Source organism: Corythoichthys intestinalis, chromosome 9, assembly GCF_030265065.1.
Source record: "Corythoichthys intestinalis isolate RoL2023-P3 chromosome 9, ASM3026506v1, whole genome shotgun sequence".
NCBI lineage: Eukaryota > Metazoa > Chordata > Actinopteri > Syngnathiformes > Syngnathidae > Corythoichthys > Corythoichthys intestinalis.
Genome location: NC_080403.1, coordinates 512,849 through 537,118, shown reverse-complemented (window position 1 = coordinate 537,118; position 24,270 = coordinate 512,849). Strand labels below are relative to the sequence as shown.

At 41.0% G+C, this 24,270-nt stretch overlaps 1 protein-coding gene across 2 annotated transcripts; it reads left to right on the top strand.

Moving 5' to 3' along the window:
• The first annotated feature begins 210 nt into the window (after window positions 1–210).
• On the top strand, window positions 211–23,749 carry si:dkey-156n14.3 (zinc finger protein ZXDC). Of its 2 annotated transcripts, XR_009064452.1 has the most exons (11): window positions 211–2,366; window positions 6,094–6,246; window positions 9,038–9,116; window positions 10,463–10,593; window positions 10,839–11,009; window positions 13,166–13,785; window positions 14,987–15,065; window positions 15,164–15,315; window positions 16,353–17,139; window positions 18,930–19,031; window positions 19,146–19,180. XR_009064452.1 is itself a non-coding variant. In XM_057846558.1 (10 exons), exons 1-10 carry the CDS (start codon window positions 425–427, stop codon window positions 19,230–19,232), a joined length of 3,516 nt encoding a protein of 1,171 aa, XP_057702541.1. In that variant the 5' UTR covers window positions 213–424; the 3' UTR covers window positions 19,233–23,749. The 2 variants fall into 2 exon arrangements, 1 of the variants encoding a protein (XP_057702541.1); XM_057846558.1 differs by lacking the exon at window positions 16,353–17,139 and having other exon boundaries at window positions 213–2,366; window positions 19,146–23,749.
• The last annotated feature ends 521 nt before the right edge of the window (window positions 23,750–24,270 follow it).

The following is a 24,270-nucleotide window of genomic DNA, read 5'->3' as shown; positions in this document are numbered from 1 at the left end:
CCCGTCAGAGATGTCTCCTGCTCCAAGGTGGCGACCGGTTACTAACGCCGCCGACTCGCTACTTTCGCATCTAGCTCTATATATGTGATTTCTGTGAATTTACTGACCAGCATGAAAGAATGATTTCACGTACATTTTTTTCCCCATTAGTAGCATTTTATAGTATTTTAAAAGCTTCATACTCCAGTGAGATAAAGTGTAAAATGTCAGCATGTTTATACAGTTGCGGTATTTCCTTAGTGGAATCTTCATTATCCCTCAACTTGCAAACCGGAAGCGTTTTACAGTCGAACTGTGTGTTTTGGTGCCATCAGGCATTGCCAGGTACCGATGAACTGTCTGCACAACCGTAGTAAACAGTTTAGGTTCCTTTCATCTCACTAGGGCGGGTCCATTCTTCTGTCAATGCTACAGGGATACCAAGATGGAAATGCAGGGGCTCTCCGATGCCCAAAACATTCACTCGCAACATGGCGACGCACGCACAAAGACGCAGTCTGCTTTGGGACCAGTTAGTGGGGGAATACATCGTTTTCTTTCCCCGGAAAATGAAGCGGAACTACGACTGGAATCGCCTGAATTTGGAAATGACAACAGCAGAGTCAGAGCGAGGCTATCCCCGCTTCGCCTACTGGCGGAGAACGGTAGCGAGGTGGCTTTTTCGCCTTTCAACAAGCTGCAACTCGGCGACAAAAACGGTGTTTTGGATCGCGGACAGACCGAAGCACTCCGTAACGTGAACACGGAGCAAGAGGGCGAGAACATTGATATCGTAAGCACGTCGAACTTTGGCATTTCTGGCCAGAGAAGCGGAGCGGAGAACCTGGACTCGATAATGCAAATGGCGCTGCTTACACCAGAAGGGGAAGAGGAACCGACGCGACATCAGCGGCTAACATTACCAATGCCAGTTTTACTGCATCCGCGTGGGAACGGAGCGCCCAAGCAGCCGTCGGTCGGCGGCCGTAACGACACCGGAGCGGAGGGAAAGGAAAGCAAAAACAACGCTCAAGAACTATATGTAGTTTTCAATGTATTTCAGGAGGATAGAAATGGCGACCGGCTGAGCTCGTCGTCTAAAATTTGGGACAAAATGAAAAGACGAGGACTTGAGAGCTCGAAAGCTACTAATGTGGAGCTCGGAAACGCTGGTAAAGCTGTCGGCTGTTCCAACGAACTCCCGAATCGGCTAGATTCTCAATGTTTGAAAAAACCGGAGGAGATGGATTATTTGGTCGAGGGCTCTTCAGCCAAGGTAGGACCTAAGCAAGTGGACAATTACCATACTGTCGAAGACGCTGTTTTGGCGGACACGTACGACGAGGAGGTATGTGCCCAGATGTGTACCGAGACAAATGAAGAAAATGCATTGCGAGACCTGTCGTTTCAGGAACGGAATGATGATTTAATTTCTACAAATTTGGACATTGTGGAAACTATGGAGGCCTCGCAGTTAATTTTAGACTCTGCTCATGTGGATGCAAACTCTACCAGTCTTTCCTCGGGTCTGCAAACAAATGAAACATTTTCTGGAACTCTTATGATAAACAATCAAACCATAATAGTGACCATAGATAACGGAACCTTGACTTTGGCAGCTCCAACTGAAGAATATGTTCACAGAGAGGATGATTTGGTGAGTTTAAAAGAGCATTTGGGAGTGAAGGATCATGAAGATATTGTTCTTCTCAACTATGACAGTGGCACTAAAGCAATTGGGAAGATCAGTACATTGGCAGTTTCCAGCCACCAGGAAGAGGCTGGAACAGAGTTGTCTGTATGTGATTCGGAGCTGTCTGTCATGGACAATATATCTTTGCCAATGCTAAGCACCCCTGTAAACTCCTGTTCTATTATTAAGCAGGAGGCTGGTGTCTTGCATGAAATAACAGGGGCTGAGGTCACCTCATCTCCGAAGCCTGCAATAACAAACAAAGACTCTAAATGTGGACGGCTGATAAGGGCCAACAAAGTAATAGCGGTTTCTTTTACCTGCCCAGATACAGGGTGCTCGTGTACATTTGACACGCGACAAAAATTGAAGGTTCACCTTTTGAACCATGCTGAAGACCCACGGCCCTACCAATGCACAGTGGAAGGCTGTGGCTGGGCATTTGCCACAGCCTACAAACTTAAGCGGCATCTACAGTCACATAATAAGCAACGACCGCATACCTGTCATTTTGAAGGCTGTGGCCGTTGTTTCACCACAGTCTACAACCTTAAGGCTCATACAAAAGTCCACGAGCAGGAGGATGCCTTTATCTGTGAGGTCTGCAACGAGAGGTTTCGCAGTGCAACGCGACTTGGCAATCACCAGAGAGTCCACTTTGAACCACAGAGACCCCACAAGTGTGAATTCCCAGGTAAACCCTATTGTAATGATCCAAAGCTGCGCCTTAATTGTGCACTACAATGTCTTCTTCAAGGATGTAATGTATGAAGGATTTACTTCAAATTTAAAAGTTAGCTTGTAGGACTGGAGTCCAAGTACACACATCTTTATGCTTTGTGAAGTACAGGACTTTTCATAGGACCAAACCAAAATGATCAACCTAATCATTGAGGGTGTAAATCACCAATTACCGTAATTTTCGGACTATCAACTGCTACTTTCCCCCCCCTCATTTTAAATCCTGCGGCTTGTAGTCTAGTACAGTTTATTTGCTAATTTATTTGGGTTAATAGGTAAAACTTTGTTTGACAGTAGGCATGTGCCGGTATGAGATTTTGACGGTACGATAACCGTGAGCAAAAATACCGCGGTTTCACGGTATTACAGTATTGCTATTTTGAGATGTATGGGTTAAAAAAAAAAAAAAAAAAAATCGATTGAACAGGAATTTTTTTTTCAGAACATAGTTGCAAATTGAAACATGAATATGTTGTTAAAATAAATAAAATATCAATTAAAAAAAGAATATTTTAAATAAAATTAAAATACAATTTATAGACTATACCCACAGCTCAAGTTGTTCAAGATTAGAGCACGAACAAAACAATTTCTATAAAAAAGTAAAAACACTTCGAAATAAAAAATTTTTTTTAAATTATACTGCATGACTTTGTTTTGAGGGTGGAAAAGCTCAAGTGAAGTTTCGCCATTTTCAGCCACTGTGTCAATTCTAGTCTACATGTCATGCCTTTGTGTTAAAAAGAACATAAATAATTTATAAGTTAATAAGTTAGTTAAAAATGTATAAGTTAGTTAAAATGTCAATATTGTTGTGGAAAGGTTTCATCTAAAAAAAAAAAAAAAAATTGGGAGTGTGACTTCTCCTTGATCCAGCGAACGTGGATTTGTGCTTAGGGCAAGATCATCTTTCTGCAATTAGCGATCTTTGAGGCTACCATTTTTTCCCCCTTTCATTCAAGCCACTGATTCTAGCGAATCAAGCTTGTTTTCTCACTCTGCGGCTGTAAAACTCGACGAAGTTGCTCTCCCAGCTAAACCTAGGCTAACATTCGTCTTTGTAAGCTTTTATTTAGTTTGTATATCGAATTTGAAAGGAAAATGTGTGTTTTGTTTTTGGCGAACTTTTTCCATAGTGCTAATCTGTTGAAGCTACTCACACATGGAAAAATACAATTGTACAACGTTTTAAATGTATGCATTTTGTATATTCCACTTACCACGATTTGAGAGCTCAATAAATTGAAATTGAAAGAGTATTTGTTTTTGGGTTCGCTGGCTGTCTAGCCGATAGTCACTTTCACACACAGCAACAAACGGGAGGTGGTGAGCGCTGCCGCGCCACGTCCCTTCTGGCTGCAGTTTTGACACATGAAAAATAGCGAATACCGTTCTACGGTCTGGCGGAATATTTTAGTGGTTTTGAAACCGCGACGTTTTCACACCACGGTAAACCGTGAAACCGGTCACCGGCACATGTCTATTTGACAGTGGAATAAGACTGTCATAAGACTCATAATTATGACCTGAGACTGTCATGAGCATTAATAAATTCTTCTGACAGATGTCATTTAGTGTCATCCGGCCTTTTGTCACTAACTTCATTTATCTCCAGCCCAGATCTTCAAAAGTGAGATCATTTGCCAGATGACACTAAATGACATCCGTCATAAGCATTCGTTAATAGGGATGTCACCGTTCCGATCATGTGATCTTAAATCGGGCCACTTCTCAGAGGATCAGAATCTGGTGAAAAGGTTTGGGTCTTTAATTTAAAAATATATATTTTTTTAAAGGACTTAAAAGTAAGAAAAAAGTAAAAGTAAGAAATCCAGAAATACAATGGCATAGCCAAAAGAAACCAAAATATCTTTGCTACAATCCTGGAAAAAGTGAAAAAAGAAAGTACTGTAAACAGTACAGTACTGTAACATGTTTGGAGCTTTTGTTTAAATTAAAAAATATATTTCACGCCTTCTCAACGTACCACATATTGGTCATTAAAATCCAAAATTAAGTTTCATCTGAGAACCAGTATGTCACTCTGGCGGCCAATGGGACACGCACATTGTCTTGTAGTCCAAACAATGGGGAGTGGGCAGGGCCATTATTAATTGCGTGTTTAAATAATTGACGCGTTTAACTGACAGCCCTAATATACAGAGGGCAAAAAACTACTAAAAAGTTATCGATATGCTCTCACCAAGACTCGATATATCGTTGTTTTTTTTTTTTTTTTTAAGCGTCACAGTTTAATAAAGGAACCAACATGTTGTTGAAATTTTCCACTACAAAAATCTTGATATTAAGACACTTATTTGGTTACAAGTATGCTGCAATTTTACAGTGTTGCTGTATTTATTAACAGAAATTTGGTGCACTGAAATGTTCTCATAGTGTGTGATGAAGACAGTTTGTCTGCTAAAGCGCCATAAATACTCGGGGTGTAACGGTACTCTAAAATGTGATTTCAGTTTGGTTTGGATTTTGAAGTGCTTGGTTCCGTTCATTTTCGGTACAAAAAAAGGCACGAAAAAAAAACTTGAAATGTTTTTATTTTTAGAAATGGAAGCAAGAGAACTTGTGGAAAAATAAATAAAAGTTACCCTTCTGGGTGATATTAGATTATAAACATTAAAACATAAACACTTGTAAAATTTTTAAATTATGAATGAACAAAATAACAAAGCTTTGAATCCTCAGCAGCAACAACCTGGACATGACAAATATCAATATCAAAGTTCAAAGTTTTTTTTGGTCCACGTTTTCTGCAGCGAGCACATATCTGGTTGCAGTAATGATAGCTGACCTTTTTACTTGTAGATTCAACATTAATTCTGTGGCACAGTTGGTGGCTGGAGTTGTCCTGTGACCGAAGTGTCTGCGGTTTGATTCCCGGCTGCGATTGACCACTGTCGAAGTGCCCTTGGGCAAGGCAATGAACCCTAATTTGCCCCCAATGGGTTGACAGCGCCTTGCCTGGCAGCGGCACCGTTGGTGTGTGAATGTGTGCACGAAAGGGTAAATGTGTGCTAAAGTAAAGCGCTTTGGGCATGGTACCAATGTAGATAAATGCGCTATATATAGACTTTCCGTCCACCATTTACCATGACTGATTGTGCCGATTTAAGTGGGTTACGTATCCTTGCAGCAATTGTCAACATAACTATGGATTTATCAATTTGTCTTATCCATTGCAAGTTTAACAAGGAAGCCAAAAAAGTGTTCAATGCTGGCACCGGTCCAACAGTAGTCAAGTAAGACAGCCTTTTAGCTCAAGCCTCTTGCTAGCATATGTCATGCCTGTAATTTACAGGACTTTACAGGCTGTAAAGTCTATGACTACCCCGAGTTTCCGACACTTACAATGTGCTCATGAGTCACCCAAAGTCTTCCCAAACAGAGCTATTCAAGTCATCTGGTGAAAATTCTTCTATTTTTAATATCGCAATACTGTATATCGATAAACCGCCCAAAAGTCACAATGTCAGTTTTTCCCAATATCGTTCAGCCTTATTTTGTAGGTGGTTCATCTGCAACACTACACCAGCTCTGGCAGGGCCGCCACAACCTGGCTCATGGAAATAAATGTCCTGCCCTAACGGAACCCCAAGATTGTGGAAGTGTGCACTGTCTATTTGTAGCTTTATTAATAACTCTGTATTTCTTATTTCTGTAAGGATGCGAGAAAACTTTCATCACCTTCAGTGCCCTCTACTCCCACAACCGCACTCACTTCAGAGAAACCGGACACTTCACCTGCACTTACCCAGGATGTGGCAAGATGTATGATAAAGCCTGTCGTCTGAAGATCCATTTGCGAAGTCATACTGGTAAGTTGATCTTTGATAACGGCTACATTGCTATTTGCATGGTACAGAAACCAATCCCAATGATTTTTACTTTTATTTTGCATAGGGTTCCCCAATTATTTCTCTCCGAGGACAGGGCTCCAGACCTAACATTTTTTACTAGGAGCACCGTGGCCCCTAACTTAAAATTTTAGGGGTGCAAGCAGAAGATTCCGGGGAGCACACTGTAAATCGACATGCGAAGTTTTCCTTTAATTTTCACTGTTTAACCGATAAATACTTTCATAATAAAGCATAAAACTACAAACTTATGAATCTATATTTAATTCTCGATTAGTTTTGACTGGAGATGTACCGATTATCGGCGTAGATATTTGGAAATTTGTCGTATATCGTATCGGCCTTTTTTTTTTTTTAATCCGACCGGCCGATATGAAAAAATCAATTTAAAATCGGGTTATTTTGGCTCACATGCAGCCATGCCTCTCTCTCCTGCCTGCTGTCTCCTGGACTAGTATTCACTAAGGATGCAACAACATTCGATACGCCCTCTTCGATTCAAAACTCAATACCATTCGATCCAAATGAAAAGCTCCCAAAATGTATTTTCTTAATTTATTTTTGTCGTCTCGCTTGCTAGCTAAAATGTCCGACACAGCTTTGCCTTGAAAAAACAAACTCTGCCACTAGCAGCCCCCCTCCTGCACTCCTCCTCCAAACTTCCTGAAAGGTGGGAGGTGTGGCGCACGAGGGTCGTTGTTCGTGATGAAAGACAGAGAAAGGAGGCGGCTTGCCGGCTTCTATGTCTTACAGATCCGTTGTTTGGCAGCATTTTGGGTGAGCTGACATGCTATCCCCATTCGTACATATTTAACACAGACTGTCTTTACGGAAACGTACAACGAAGTCCGCCAATATATTGTTGCCAACTTGGCTGCTACGAGCAACTTCGCTTTGACAATAGACAGCTGGACACACCGGGACGACACTGAGAGCTATCTCACGGTTACATGATGAACAATTAGTGGCAAATTAAGAGCGCTGTACGTCAAACTTGTCCTGTTTATGAAAGTCGATTGTCAAATGGTTAACCTTTTTAATGCCCGACAACACTCACACACACACACTAGATATAATCAAATAGCAACCTAGATATGCTATGTTAGACCCCCCACCCCCAAGTCCCATGCCATTGGCTGTGTGAGCCAAGAGTGATCATGGGCCGCATAGTCCATATACTACATCGATGAATTAAAAACCGCCATGACTGAATGGAAGTTAGCAGGCAAAATCAATCCATACCACTGCCAGTGACTATAGATAATCCTTCAAATATTGTCAATTCAGGACGTAACACAGATGGACTCGGACCACTAATAGGATTTTTTTGCTCATGTGGTATACATACCTGCTAAAAGAGCAGTAGCAATCAACAGTTTGCCCCGCCCTACTTTACAAACAGTAAAGATTGTTTTCAGTACTTTTATACAAAATTTCTTCAGATCAGTAAGAAGCACATAAATATTATGCACTCTAATGCATGTTTATATGATGGCAGGAATGACCTGTAAATGCACCAAAGGGAAGAGGAAGTGATCAAAAATCAGCAGTAAATGACGTGAAATGCTCCAAAATTAACTCGTTGCCTGGCACTGGCTGTCCCTGACAGCCATAGACGTCCAATCCGTCTTAAGTGGGAGGGATAGCAGTAGAGGTGTGCAACATTTCCGATTCTTACATTATTCGCGATTCGGCCGTGGAAGATTCGAGAACGATTCACAAACATCCAAATTCCGATTATTGAAATATGCCAAGTAAAGCGGAAGTACAACACACTCAGCGCGCCGCGCGGTCAATGAGCAACGGAGCGAGAGTAGCTAAACATCATGCTTCTCATTACCCGACCCCTTGGGTAATACCAATGCTCAACTCACGGCTCTAGCTCAACTCATGCCACGAGATAAAAAAACACAACAACATACCTGAAGCTGCTACAAAAGTACGTCATCCACATAATGTTACGGTAGATATCATTTATATAAGACTAGATGCAGTACGGTAGCGGTAGCGTTTGCAGCACATCTACAAAGGGCTAGATGCAGACGTAGTAAACGGCCGCCATCTTAAAGCAGTACACTTCTCTGCAAGGCTGTTGTAGCGAACCTTCCAAGCAAACCTAATTAACTTTTTATCTAAAATACTCCTAAATCGGTAAAATATTGACTTGAATCTATCTTTAAAATAGTTTTAAAACTTTCACATGTCGAAAGTTGACAAAAGGGAAATTATGGGTTAACGGGAGCAATTTTAACAACTTTAACGGTTGATTCACAACATTAAATTAATCGAATGTAGTTTAAAGCTGCTGATACAGAATGGGGACTGGAGTTTTTTATTTACTGTTATTTTTGTATATTTGTTTACTGCTATATGTTAACTTGATACTGAAATAGTAGTTTGGTTTAGCCTGAGAGTATTTTTGAACAATTTTGGAACTAATGTACAAAACATTAAAAAAAAAAAAAAAAAAGGGGGGGGGGCATCAATAATCGTTTTAGAATCGAATCGGACCATCTGAATCGTAATCGTAATCGAATCGTTAGGTGCCCAAAGATTCCCAGCTCTAGATAGCAGTGATGGAACGAATGTTCATTCGCTGAAAAGAAAAAAAAAAAAGTTGCTGCCAAAAGTTATAGAATTGGAATCCAAATGTATAAAACAAATGTGTACAACCCCTGTTTATGATCATGACAATATGTCGTATTCTTAAATGCATATCTAATTTTATAAATCTTAATTTCTCCCCTTCCAGGTGAGAGGCCATTTGTTTGTGACTCAGAAGGGTGTGGCTGGTCCTTTACAAGCATGTCAAAATTGCTTCGTCACAAACGGTAAGCAGCTTTCACTTCGAGTAATGTAGTTTGCATATCCATCATTATAAATGTGTGCCTGATGAAAGACAAAGTGATACCTCTGCATAGCTGTTAATTTAATAGTTGATTTAGTTTCAGTAATGCCGTTCCAACTCGCGGTTCCTACACGTTCGATACTACAGGGAAAACAAAATGGCTGAAAACTAGGGCTGTCAATATTATCGCGTTAACGGGCGGTAATGAATTTTTAAAATTAATCACGTTAAAATATTTGACGCAATTAACGCACATGGCCCGCTCAGATTAAAATGACAGAAGTGTAATGTCCGCGTGTTACTTGTTTTTTGTTATTTGGCGCCCTCTGCTGGCGCTTGGGTCCAAATGATTTTATGGGTTTGGAGAGTGAGCATGGTGTAATGACATCAACAATGGCGAGCTACTAGTTTATTTTTTGATTGAAAATTTTACAAATTTTAATAAAACGAAAACATTAAGAGGGGTTTTAATATAAAATTTCTATAATTTGTACTAATATTTATCCTTTAAGAACTACAAGTCTTTCTATTCATGGATCGCTTTAAGACAGGGGTGGGCAAACTATTCCACAAAGGGCCGCTGTGGGTGCGGGTTTTTGCTGCAACCCATCAAGAGGACACCTTTTCACCAATCTGGTGTGTTATAAGTGCAATCAGTTGATTGCAGTCAGGTGCTTCTTGTTTCCATTGAAACCTCATTGGTTAAAAGCTCTGTGCTGGATCAGTTGGAACAAAGACCAGGACCCACTGTGGCCCTCGAGGACCGGTTTCCCCACCCCTGCTTTAAGAGAATGTTAATAATGTTAATGACATCTTGTTGATTTATGGTTATAATAAACAAATACAGTACTTATGTACCGTATGTTGAATATATATATCCGTCTTGTGTCTTATCTTTTCATTCCAACAATAATTTACAGAAAAATATGGCATATTTTATAGATGGTTTGAATTGCGATTAATTACGATTAATTAATTTTTAAGCTGTAATTAACTCGATTAAAATTTTTAATCGTTTGACAGCCCTACTGAAAACATCAAAATGTGAATCTGTGTTTGTTTATTGACAGTCTTTAATTTACAGTTAATATGCAAAAATAGAGAACACGCCATTTTTGTAGGAATTGACTGAGGTAACCATTAAACTGCATTGGACATTACAAAAAACATCTTAAACAGCATTATTTTTGGAATTAGAATCATTTTGAGACGATATTATTGTTGATAACTGACAACTAACTCCAGTAAGAAGAGCAATAACTTTTTGTGAACTACTATGAGGATTGTGTGAAAAATATCTCAGACTACATTCCTTTCTCTTTTTAACAGAAAACATGATGATGATCGGCGCTTCGTCTGCACAGAGGAAGGTTGTGGCAAATCCTTTACTCGGGCAGAGCACCTCAAAGGTCACAGTATCACTCATCTAGGCACTAAGCCCTTTCAGTGCCATGTTGAAGGTAGATTATTAAATTTTAACGTATAGTGCCGCACCTAACGATTATTTAGATTTTTAAAATCGGACGATTATTTAAACTATTGATCGGATGAATGTCACTTTTTTCAATTACCTTCGCAATGATTTGGAGTGAATGAGTGAGAATACACTTTTCAGATGTGTTTTCTAATGTTAGCTGACGGAACTCTTCATATAACCGGTTTGAATAAGTGTACAAATCGCATTTTTTTTTTTCTTCTTCTTCAGGTTGCAATGTTAAATTTTCAGCTCGCAGCAGCCTCTACATCCACACAAAGAAACATAAGCAGGACACAAGCATCCCTCGAACTCGATGTCCTGTTGCCGACTGCTCAAAGCAGTTCTCTTCCCGCAGCACCCTTAGGAGTCACATGCTTAAACAACACCAGCTTAGCCCTGGTCAGTAAGCATTATTGTTGTTCTTTTTGTTTGTCCCATGTAGAATCTCAGTCAGGCCACAGTAGTCAACAATGGTTGAATCGAGGTAACTCCTTTTTGTTGTTTTTTTTTTAAAATTACCTTTTAATGAAAAGGCTCCTTCAGTTTTACTTTTTAACTATGAAATCTCTCTTGTTAGCCCCTTGAAAGTGTGCCCCTTCCATGGGAGTACCTAAGATTATTCACCTTTTGGATAAACTGTGAAATGTGTAAAACTAAGTCTGTTGCCTCCATCCAACCATTATGAATGTTGCCCTCATTTTTAGACGACACACAATGCAAGAAGTTTTCATGGCACAGAATATAGAAAACAAAAGAAAGCCTTTATTGTCATTATACAGAGTACAATAAGATTCAAAGCTTCGCCATAACGTGCGCCACATAAAACAAAAGCAAAAGTACTATAGGGCTAATATTGGTAAACAGGACACATTGTATAGATATTTGTGAATAAAGTTATTTTCGGACTATAAACCGGTACTTTTTTCTCCTCATTTTGAATCCTGCGGTTTATTGTCCTGTGCGGCTTATTTTTTTATTTATTTGAGTTAATAGGCAACACTTTATTTGACAGCGGCGTCATAAGACTGTCATAACTCTGTCATAATTATGACACTGTGATGGGCATTACTGAATGCTAACTCCATTTATGTCCAGCTTGGATTTTTTACATTCATTCAAAAGTGAGATCATTTGCCGGATGACACTAAGGTTAGGTTCATACTGCAGGTCTTAATGCACAATTCAGTTTTTTTGTCATATCTATTTTTTTGTCGTGCCCGTTCAAATTGCCTTTGTTCATTGAGCCCATTCAAGTATTACGCATGCACACTAATTCGCACTCTGACACACGCTGAGCAAACTGACCCGCATGCGCAGAAGCATCAAAACAAATGACTATACATGCTGGCTGTACGTTACTCCAGGGTGATCATATTTTGATTTCCAAAAAGAGAACTCAAATAAGACATTAATAATCCCCGTTTAATCTTATATTCAAATTTTATATGGATTGATTGAATACACGCACGCACTGTGCGTGCATGACACACACAAATAAGATTTATGTGTGTGCATCAGTTTGCCCCGACTCTGCCATGTAAGAAATATTGAAATATTGCTTATTTGGCACACAGAAAGAAAACCGAGCATTATCTAGCTTATCCTTTTCTTCATTTTATTTTTTTATGACTGGTCAATAATGCTTCCTGCGTAAAAGCTGAGTTCAAGCTAGCTGCTAACGCTAATGCACAGCTACATCACTGCGGTCCCGCCTGCCGCTCTTGCTCTTGGCTGACATAATTGCTGCATAAATTCCTATTTGGGAGACTTGACAGTTCAGACCGCCGCCGCATTTCTGAAAAATGTGGCCTAGATCGGATTCAAACCACGTACGAAAGTGACCCAGATCGGATTTGAAAGGGAGTTCTATGCAACCTGTCCCGTTCAGACCGTCAAGTGAATACCTCACTCGAGTCGGAAAAACAACAAAAACCCTAACCTCTGATTCGTGCATTCAGACCTGTGTTCTGAACCGAGCCTAGATGACATCTGTCATAAGCATTCATTAATGCCCATGACAGGTTTTGTCATAATTATGACAGCCTTATGGCAACACTGTCAAATATAGTGTTACCGGTTAATATCTTTTGGTGTATACTTCCCATAATACAGCGAGGACAACTACAGTTCATAGTCCGGTGTGGCTTATCTATGAACAAATGCCATTTTTGTGTCAAACCTGGTGGGTGGCAGCCTTTAGTCAGGTGCACCTCATAGTCCGAAAATTACGGTAAGTGACGAGTAGCAAGTAGTGCTGTAGTGGTAATATAACAGCATATTAGTGCATATATGACAATTTACAGTATTCATACAAGGAGGCAGATGGCTGACCTGCTATGACAGAGCAAATGACAGTTTGTGCATAGATATTGATGTAACCGTGTAAAAATACTACAATGTAACTGTGCAAATATGCATATACTGTACCTAGATTGAGACAGATATCTGACAACGTATTACTTAGTGAGATGCTTGTAATAGCAGTGCAATGACTGTGACATTTCTGTGACATTTCCTGAGCAGATTTAACAAAGATAAACCCTCTTCTTTTCTAGATGCAATGACCCAGATGGAGACCACACCCACCCTGACACCTAGCAGCGAACTGGTTAGCCCGATTCCAGTCACAGTTTCTGGGTCAAGTATTCCTGGAAGTGACCAACTGACTAACTTGGATCTCAGCTCTCTTTTCTCAAATGTGCCTGGATCCAACACATCACCCGCCGGTGTTGGTATTCCTATCAGTGGAAGCACCGCAAACTCCAATGGCACTTTAACTATGGACCTTTCCATGGTCAGCTCAAGCATCCTGACAATAGACCAATCTACAGTTGGCACAGCTCTTTGCACTTCAGACAGCAGCACATTGGCCAGGCCCATGGACCCTCTCATTCTAACACCTAGTATTGAAATGGGTCCCCATCACAGTTTGGGTAGCACAGTGGGGGATGTTTTACCTCCTCAGGGCACCCTCAATCTTGATGATGTGCAGAGTGTGACACCAGAGGCCTTGGGAGCACTTACATCTCTTTCCATGCAGGGTCCAAGTGCCCTTACAGAGCCCACACTTCAGCACCAACTCAGCTCCTCCAATGCTCTTGTCGTAGAAAGTTCAGCTTCTGTTGCAGTTGCTCCTGTTGCAGAACTGATATCCTCATCTGCGAAGATGGTAGAGGTGAGTGATCAGCGAGGGCCCGGGACTCTTCTTTGTTTGGGTGGAGGTACTGGGGAATTATGTCGCAAAGGTCACAGCAGCATATTAAGATGAATATCAAAACGATATCACGTAATTTGTTGGTGAGGTACTTATCCGATATTTTCTTACATGTGCACCTTTCTCAGTTTCATATGTAATCGTAGATGTAAAGTGGAACCTCAGATCACAAATACAGTATAATTCCTTCTGAGGCTCTTCTTAAAAAGAAGCAAATTATCCGTTAAGATGAACAGAAATGAGAATTAAAAAGTAATCATGGATTACGCCTTAAAAAATTAATCGTTACTTTACTGATTACTTAATTATCAAAGTAACTTAAAAAGTAATTTATCGGTTACTGTTTACCAATTTTTCTGCTTTGCTGCCTCAACATAAAAATTTCAGCAGAAAAATGTAATTAACTTTTCAATAATTGAATTTCACATGAGGCTTAATCTTTGAGTTAGCGAGGGTTTAATTAGTCGATTGAGTTGATTTCAACCACCATTGACTGATTTGACTCGAACTAGCTTGGCCACTCCGGAGCCCTGAAACTAACAAATAACTGACAAACTGCATTGAATTTGTTGAAATCAACTCCACTGACTAATAAAACCCCGCTAACGCAAAGATTAAGCCTAATGTCAAAAATTCTGAATTTCCCCTTTAAAATAAAGACCTAGCTGTTAAAATGTCTATAAAAGTTGTAAAGCAATAAAACAAACAACAAAAATGAACAAAATGAACAAGAATCCTACCAAGTATTTCAAAATGGGCCCAAAACTTTTTTCGAGCAGATCGTGACTAGCACCTTGGAGACGGTCCTTTGCTTTACTTAGCCAAAACTACACCTGAGGAGGCAATGTGGATATTTAGAATTTTTCTAAACCAAAGCTTTCAAAAGCTTCAACAACAACTGAGATTTTCAAGTAATCTGTGACAAAACTGATATACATAATAGTGGCTAGCCAAGACTTTTGTAGTTTAATTTTCCCTACGTATTTGTAAAAAAAAAAACTTGCTAGTAAACAAATATTTCACTGTGTATTGTGCATATTTTTGGCCTTTGTGGGATAGTGCTTTTAACATAGAAAACTACATCAGTTTGTTGTCACCCATTAAACTAGCTTTGTGTTGTTTAATGACAACTGTAGTGACCAAAATGATCTTCTTCTGCCAGAATGGTGGCTCTGCAAGGACAGACTACAGAGCCATTCAGCTAGCCAAACGGAAGAAGCAGATCTGTCCTTCAGTCTCTGGTAAAACAAACATGGACAAGCCTCCGCTGGATTTCTAAGTATTTTATGAAGTGCCCTTTTTTAAGTAAACTAATTATGCACAAATCATTGTACCCTAGGGGGAACTGGACCGAGTCAGAGAAAATCAAAAGGAGTCAAATCCACGCCATCGAGTGCTCGCCATTGTGAAGGACCAGCACCTGCTTGTGGCGGCCTACTTCTGCGTGACTCTGTCTCCGGGACTCAATTTGTCCAAATTCAGCTATTACAGGTGAAATTTCAGAGCATGGTCGTTGGTTCACGACGGTATTTACATAAATTTTGGGATTACATGCAACTGACCTGGTGGTCTAAGAATATAATACCTTTCAATGTTTTTCTTATATTCATTTTTATATTATACATTTGTGTTGAATTTTATATTGTGCGCTGCATAGATTTTCTTGTGCGCAAAGGACACTGTGTAAGCAGTGCGGGATTGTGCACGCGCAGATCTTAGAATGAACATTGGTCACGAGGCTTATTTCCATCCAGCGTTGCATTCATTTTGTGCAAAGACTTCTCCAGCATCCCAAAGATTCACAATTGGATTAAAAAAAAAACAAAAAACTAATGTATGTATTATTGGATGAGATCCACCCGGAGTTCTTAAAGGCTCTGGATGTTGTGGGGCTGTCGTGGCTGACATGCCTCTACAACATCGCGTGGACATCGGGGACAGTGCCTCTGGATTGGCAGATCGGGGTGGCGGTACCCTATTTTAGGAAGGGGGACCGGAGGGTGTGTTCCAATTATATTGGTAGATGTATCACACTCCTCAGCCTCCCCGGTTAAAGTCTATTCAGGGTTGCTGGAGAGGAGGGTCCGTCAAGAAGTCGAATCTCTGATTCAGGAGGAGCAGTGTGGTTTTCGTCCCGGCCGTGGAACGGTGGACCAGCTTTACACCCTCAGCAGGGTCCTTGAGGGTGCATGGGAGTTTGCCTAACCGGTGTACATGTGATTTGTGGATTGGAGAAGACATTCGACCGTGTCCCTCGGGGAGTCCTATGGGCGGTGCTTCAGGAGTACGGGGCACCGATCCCTTTGGTAAGGGCTGTTCGGTCCCTGTCCTGTACGACCGGTGCCAGAGTTATGTCAGCATTGGCGGCAGTAAGTCAGATTCGTTCCCAGTGAGGGTGGCACTTCACCAAGGTTCCCCTTTGTCACCGATTCTGTTCATAACTTTTATGGACAGAATTTCTCAACGAAGCCGAAGTGTTGAGGGTGTCTGGTTTGGTGACCTCAGAATTGCATCTCTGCTTTTTGCAGATGATGTGGTGCTGTTGCTTCATCAAGCCGTAACCTACAACTATCACTGGAGCGGTTCACGGCCGAACGTGAAGCGGTTGGGATGAAGATCAATACCTCCAAATCCGAGGCCATGATCCACAGTCGGAAAAAGGTTGCGTGCCCTTTCTGGGTCGTGGATGAGATCCTGCCCCAAGTGGAGGAGTTCAAGTATCTTGGGGTTTTGTTCACGAGTGAAGGTATAAGGGAGCGGGAGATCGACAGGCGGATCGGTGCAGCGTCTGCAGTAATGCGGACTGCACCGGTCCGTATTGGTGATGAAGGAGCTGAGCCGAAAGGCAAAGCTCACGATTTACCAGTAGATCTATGTTCCTACCCTCACCTATGGTCACGAGCTGTGGGTCAAGACCGAAAGAACAAGATCCAGGTACAAGCGTCGAAATGAGTTTCCTCCGCAGGGTGTCCAGGCTCTCTTAGAGATAGGGTGAGAAGCCCGGTCATCCGGGAGGGACTCTGCATCTAGCCGCTACTCCTCCGCGTTGAGAGGAGCCAGTTGAGGTGGCTCTGGCATCTGATTCGGATGCCTCCAGGACGACTCCCTGGAAAGGTGTTCCGGGCATGTCCCACCGGCGGGGAGGCCTTGGGGACGACCCAAGACACGCTGGCTACATTGTCTCTAGGCTGGCCTGGGCAAGCCTTGGGATCCCGCCGGAGGAGCTGGTTGAAGTGGCTGGGGAGAGGGAAGTTTGGGCTTCCCTGCTAAAGCTGCTGCCCCAACGACTCGACCCTGGATTAAGTGATAGATGATGTATGGATAGTATGTGAGAATGAAGCCTATGCATACACAAAACATGACCATTTACATGCTGGTATAATCAACAAGTTAACTCGCTGAAGCGTTTTAACGGCAACTTAATTTTTCCACCCGTCATGAAGAAATGGCTTTTTGCTTGATATCTAAATTTTGAGTTATGTAAAAAAGACGAAGACTAAAAGAAACCACCTCACAATAGGTTGTCGACAAGAATGTCTTTACAAACACACATCTTGTAAGGAATTTTAGCTACTACTACAGCTATCAGAATCCAAGACTTTTTAGAGAAAGTTCTGTTTTAAATATCAACGTCTGTTTGCTACTTTTCTGTACTGTTCTCGACTTGTTGGGTCCCCTTGTGCTATATTTCTGCACTTGTAACTCCGTGTTGGTGGCTTGTGATGGAATATCATAAGATCAGCCATCTTAAGTGCAGGTTACACCCAGAGATGTGTTTCATCATAGGCCTCAGGTTTGTAGGTTATTGCATTGTTATTTTTTTTACCCTTGTGCATAGACTTCATATTGATATTGACTGGAGACGTGCGAAATTTCCGATTCTTAGATTATTTGCGATTCGTTCGTGGAAGATTCTAGAACGATTCACAAACATCCAAATTGCAATTATTTAATTATACCAGGTCAAGCGAACTAAAACACAGTCCGCACGGTTTTCGGGATTTATAATCGAATCGTAGCCTCGGAATCGTAATCAAATCGTTCGGTGCCCCAAGATTCCCACCTCTAATATTGACAGAGCGTGGGGCCAATTAATAGGGGGCCTCCATTGTTGCCTTGGCTAGCTAGCGAGTCGTCAAAGTTGACCGAGTGGAATCACAAAGAGCTTTTTATCATTGAAAATTCTTGTGAATAAATGCTCAAAGACGCAAAAAAAGTCTTGATTCTTGGTTAAAAGCCAACAAAAAAAGTGCAGTTTGCATTTATTTTACGTAAATATGTCAAAATATGATGCTAGTCTGTTAGTCAATGTGGCAGCCGCTATAGGTAAACAGAGCTTTTCTGGTGAAATGTCTTGTGAATAATCTCTGTTTTGTGAATAGAATCTCTGAATTCTTTATAGATATGGTCGTAAAACGATTCTTGTTAAAAAGCAAAAAAAAATGTGCAGTTGGCATTTATTTTACGTAAATATGTCGAAGTACGATGCTAGTCTGGTAGTCAATGTGGTGGCAGCCTTACAACAAAGAGCTTCCTTGTGAATAAATGCTTAAATCCCCGAATTATTTACAGATACGAACGTAAAACAATCTCGATTCTTAGTTAAAAGAGCAAAAACAGGTCAGTTAGTATTTATTTAACGTAACTATGTCGAAGAATGATGCCAGTCTGTTGGACAATGTGGCGGCAGCCTTACAACAAAGCTTTTCACGTTGAAACTTCTTGTGGAAAAAAGGAAAAATATAATAATTACCCTGAATATGCGAAATAATTACTCCTGAGACATTCCTTCCTGTTTGTATGCGGTACAGCTTTCGTACTTTTTCAACCTAAATCCGGCGTTGGATCGCTGCATATGTCGCTGCGACCGACAGCGAATAACTGAAGCGGATTGTGGGATGGCCCCTACTTGAAGGCCTGTGCAGTGAAGGTCAAATCTGACCCGTCAATATCCATATGAAGTCTATGACTTGTGTGTATCCGTGGTCAAATGCCAGAGGGATCGATTTTACTTCATGCAAGTAAAAAAGCCGTTGAGTTGTATCTGATGAGAAGCGCTGTGCAACTATTGTTAGAAGGATTGTGGTCTGTTGTTTTTTTTTCAGGATGACCCAGCCAGTGATGGTGATCTAGCCTTTCAGCTCAGCTCCCAACCCTCCGCCTCTCACTCTCAGCTTACCGTTGACCTTCCTGTCAACATTTTACAGGTATGTTGACATCCATATGATATAGAAAAAGGATGGAGAATAGGATGGAAAATGATGTTTTTCTTTAGATCGGTTTTGACGCGGAACATTAAACCTTTTCACATGTTCACACAGGAAACTACCGTAATCACAGAGGAAAACAGTGGCTCTGACAACTCTCAATTCACAGGAAGCACAATTAACCTTCAAGACCTAGAGTGACCGACCACACTTTTTTCCTTCCTTGCCACTGGATGATGTTAACTTGAGGAAAATTACAGCCAAGTTCCACTAATATTTTATATGCGATTTATTGAAGACTGGGATGATGGTTATCCAATCATCAACTTTCTATCTTTATGGACATACGTATGCTCGAGCTTCATCAACCACACAAACACGGGCGGTAAAAATAAGCTTTGATATTTACAGCAAGTCACTGACACATTTTGTGTTAAACCTGAGCGCAGTCAAATTCAGACACTTGGATTCATCTTTCTTTATTTCCGCATTAATAAAATATTTGCTTTTGTGCCACGTGGTTTGCATGTCACAGTTTGATGTGTTTACACTATTTTTGCTGTCAACACACGTGGGTGCAAACATTCACATTTAGCTATTTCCCCCCAATTTCCATTGCCTGCTAACTTTAAAACAGTAACAGAAAAACCCTGTTTGAAAATAAATTCCTGTACAATGTGTGTGTGTGTTGAAGGATGTTGATTCATTAATGAGCTTTATGAAGGTATCTGGAGCAATTCCTATGGGGCAGAGCCAAATAGACTAATAAAATATGTGAAAGCACAGTCATTAGGGCCCGAGCACTAAGCGTGCGAAGGCCCTATTGTTTTGCAAAGGATTATTTATTTATTTATTTTTTTTTCAGGGTAAATGAAAACGGCCAATTTGGAGGCCTGAACATGCACGAAAAGTCATCAAAATTTGCACATACGTGCGGAAAATTGTAAATTTAGATAATTTTGCAACGTTGCAAAAAAATAACAAAATGGCTCAGTGGCGCCCCCTTGAAATTTTAAAATTGGCCTATAACATTAGGGTCTGTCAGCGTAGAGCAGTGCTTCTCAATTATTTTCTGTTACGCCCCCCCAAGGAAGACGTAAATGTTTCGCGCCCCCCCAACTCTCTGCCGCCACTGTAAATAGTATCATTCGTCTTTATTACTATTATAAGTACGCCTCAGCCTAACATTGTGTCCTTTTTTTTCTATTAAAGAAAAAAAGTAACATAGATCAACTTATAATAAAGTATAACTTTTTTAACATTGTGTTGCTTGTAACAGAAAAGACTTAACGCGCATCAATTTGCCTGAAGTTAAAAAAAAAAAAAAAAAAAAGTCACATCCAAACTGTAAAAATACACTCAAGGTACATTTTTGACCATTTGATACTGAAAAATAAAATGTAATAAAATCAGTAAATAATAACAAATTCAAATTGATTAGAAACATTTACTCTTCAGGACGACATGCCAAAAAATTTGACCGAAAAAAAACAAAACTGAATAGAAGGGGGGAAAAAGGTCTTTGGACAGAAGGAAAGTTTTTATTTTCGCTGATTCACCACAGTGCTCACTGGTTTACTGATATAACACTGACAAAGCAGGACGATTGTGACAATTGGCTATTCGGCACGTTTTCGCTGAAAAACAATCAAGCGGCTTATCAATGAGATTGAGGTCTAATGTCTTTAAGTGGCGTCTTAACTGATTTGGCTTCTCCGCTATAATCATTTTTACACTCAGTAAACAGTGGTCTTTCCTCATTTCCCACTATATTAAAAGTCAAAGGCAAACTGCCCGAAAAAAGCGCATTCTCGGCGGCCGAGGGAGAACCGTAGGTGAGGGCGGTGGTCGTGACGATCCCAAGCCGAAAACGGCACTTCTCGGCCGGACACGTGAGAATCGAAGAAGACAGTGGGTCGCTGCGTGAGTCCGGCTCTGCATGAGTCTCTTCCGTGTGCTCTTGCTTACTTCAAAAATACTGCACGCACTTGAAAATGAGAGCGCCACTGCCACCCACGGAGTGGATGTGCAAGTACACTTTATTCTAGTACGGCAAAAAAAAAAAAAAAAAAACATGTTCCCCGAGTTCACTCGCGCCCCCCCTGGCATCGCTCTGCGCCCCCCTGGGGGGGCGCGCCCCACCATTTGAGAAGTACTGGCGTAGAGCAATGAAATTTGGGGAGTCTATACCTTGTCTAAAACCGCTCCAAAAAAGCACTGGCACCCATATTCCAAACCCAACAGGAAATCGGTTATTTTGGATCGAATATGAAATTTTTATCGATTTACAGGGTGCACATTTGAGACCTTTTCGCCGAGGGAGTTAGTTGGATCATCTTCAAAATTGGTGAGACTGTTCAGGAGACATATGAGATCTTAAGTTTCTAAAATGGTGCGTTTTCATTCACGGGTCTGACCTGGGCGTGGTGCCAAAGTCGGCCATTTTTTCGGCAAAACACCGAATTCAGTAAATGACTAATAATTCCTTGACACAACTTTCAATCTTTTTCATATCTGCCATGTATATGCGGTATCCCAGCCTGAACACGACTGCATTGAAATATTACCCATTAGGCCTAGCGCCCCCTAGTGAGAACAGGAAATGCCTTTTTTTACGAGACAGGTTCCTCCTCCAAGGGAAAAAAATCTGTTGTCCTCAAACCTGCATCAGGGGAGCCTTAAGACCTGTGTTCAGGTGCCTGATGAAAAATATTGAGGTTTAGTTGAGGCGGAGGGGTCCAAACAGGAAAGTGAAAATGACCGTCAACAATTTGTCACGCAAAAAACTTTGAACAGTCATAACTCGGCAGATAAACAACATATCTACGCCAAACTTCCCGTGCTTGTTGAGAGTCATACCCTGAAGGGTCTTGTAGGGGTCATTTGCATCAACTCTACAGTGCCAACTAGTGGCGACAGAAAGGAGTTTTAAAAAAAGGCCTTTGCTATTGGGTTTTTTCAACGTAGAGCAATGAAATTTGGGGAGTCCATACCTTATGCAAAACTGCTCCAAAAAGTCTCTTGTACCATTTTCCAAATCCAACAGAAAATCGGGTATGTTGGATCGAATGTGAAATTTTTATCCATTTGTAGTACAGTTTACATTTGGAGGCCTGAACATGCACGAAAACTCACCAAATTTTGCACATACATGCGGCTTTGCGTGTATTTGAATAATCTTGCGACGTTACAAAAAAATGTAACAAAAGGGCTCAGTGGCGCCCCCTTGAATTTTTCAAAAAGGCGTTTCCTATTAGGTTTTTTTAACGTAGAGAAATGAAATTTGGGGAGTCGATACCTTGTGCAAAACTGCTCCAAAAAGTCTCTTGAACCCATATTCCAAACCCAACAGGAAATTGGGTATTTTGATCGAATGTGAAGTTTTATCAATTAACAGGGTGCACATTTGAGACCTTGTAACAGAGGGAGTTAGTTGGATCATCTTCAAAATTGGTGAGACTATTCAGGAGACATAAGAGATCTAAAATTTTCTAAATGGTGCGTTTTTATTGACATGTCTGACCTGGGCGTGGACTTAAGTCGGCCATTTTTTCAGCAAAATGACAAATTCAATAAAAGACTAATAGCTCCTTGACACAACGTTCAATCTTTTTCATATCTGGCATGTATGTGCGGGATCCCACCCTTAACACGAGTGCATTGAAAAATTACCCATTAGGCTAAGCGCCCCCTATTGGGAACAGGAAATGCCTTCTTTTACTAAACAGGCTCCTCCTCCAAGGAAAAAAAATATATTCACCTGAAACCTGCATCAGGGGAGCCATAAGACGTGTTCAGTTGCCTGATGAAAAATACTGAGGTTTGGTTGAAGCAGAAGAGTCCAACAGGAGAAGTGAAAATGACTGAAGCCATTTCGTCTCACCACAAGTTTTGAACAGTCATAACTTCTACAACATATCTGCGCCAAACATCTCGTGCTTGTTGAGTCATACTCTGAAGGGTCCTGTAGGGGTCATTTGCATCAACCCTACAGCGCCAACTAGTGGCAATAGAAAGTCACTCATTTTTCTAATATATGTCCAGTTCTTTTCAGGTTGGTCATCATAGTTTCAAGACCTTTTGAAATATTTATTTTACGGCCCATGTCCACATGTCTCTGTCTGTTGCCGTGACAACCCTTTATTTGCTCCTTTTTTGTAGTACTCTGTCCAATAGGGGTTTTTATCTCTTAGGTGTGTGAATGTAAAGAGGCAACGTTCAAGCATGTTAGGTTCTAATGAGATGATTAGAGAGGACGATCTGCCACCACCCTGACCTGCTCACTTTCCGAGTTGCGTGCCGTCCGAGTTGCGCTAGATTGCGAGGGCCCGTTCAGTCCTGCTTGCAGGCCTAGTTGTTGTTTGTTTCTTGACCCTCGTTAGGACCCAGGCAGCACTGTTCTGGATGTGCTAGAGCTTCTGGGTTCTCTTGAAAGTAGTCCTGAAAAAGAGTCTAGTACTATAATCAATCCTTGCGAAGATGAAGATATGGACCTTTGCAGCATCCAGTGTGTTTTGAAGTTAAATGCTGCCTGATGGCCCGGAACAAGAAAAAAAATCCACTCCCGAACAAGCGGCCTTAATTGTGCTATATGGAGTTTGTCACCTTTTTTTTTTCTCGTGACTGCCACCTCCGGCCTAAAGTGTAACTGCAGCCTGTGTTTAGCTCTGCATGACGCACACACTTGTACGAGCACGAAGATAAAGCTGTGAGCGTTTGGCCCATCACAAATCAGTGTGTTTAGCACTTCCAGATTGACACTGGATTGCTCTTTTGTAGTGTGAACAGTCACAAAGCATAGACATCAATTTTTTTGCGAGACTGATTGAAGCCACATACAGGCTTCATATTTCATATATATATCATAGTTTCATATCGGATATGGACAAGATGCTTCTCAGTCTGAACAGCTCAGATGGGTTTTGACTGTCCGTGACGTCACTATGTTGAATGACACCTTAGTTTCTACAGCAACCTGTCAAGTGTGTCAAAAATGTGGCCCAGTCTGAACAGGCTAGGGTCTGATTTGGACACTTGCTAGAAATTGTGTTAACTGTCAGCCCTAAAAATAAGATTTGAGGAGGAATCCCATTGGAGTGTAAAATAGTAGAAGTACTTTGTTACTGAAGTACATTTTTGTACTGTAATAGAATACAAATATAAAGTTGTACTTTAACAACACGTATCTGTACTTTTTAATCCACTATGTTTCAAATTGTCACCTGCAATACATGGTACA

What these genes read in the sequence shown, in the direction of transcription:
- si:dkey-156n14.3 (XM_057846558.1), top strand. Translation starts at nt 425, where the DNA reads ATGGAAATGCAGGGGCTCTCCGATGCCCAAAACATTCACTCGCAACAT. An exon ending in CATCTGCGAAGATGGTAGAG is followed by an intron (nt 13,786 to 14,986) that starts GTGAGTGATCAG and finishes TTCTTCTGCCAG; the next exon opens with AATGGTGGCTCTGCAAGGAC. An exon ending in TCCAAATTCAGCTATTACAG is followed by an intron (nt 15,316 to 18,929) that starts GTGAAATTTCAG and finishes TTTTTTTTTCAG; the next exon opens with GATGACCCAGCCAGTGATGG.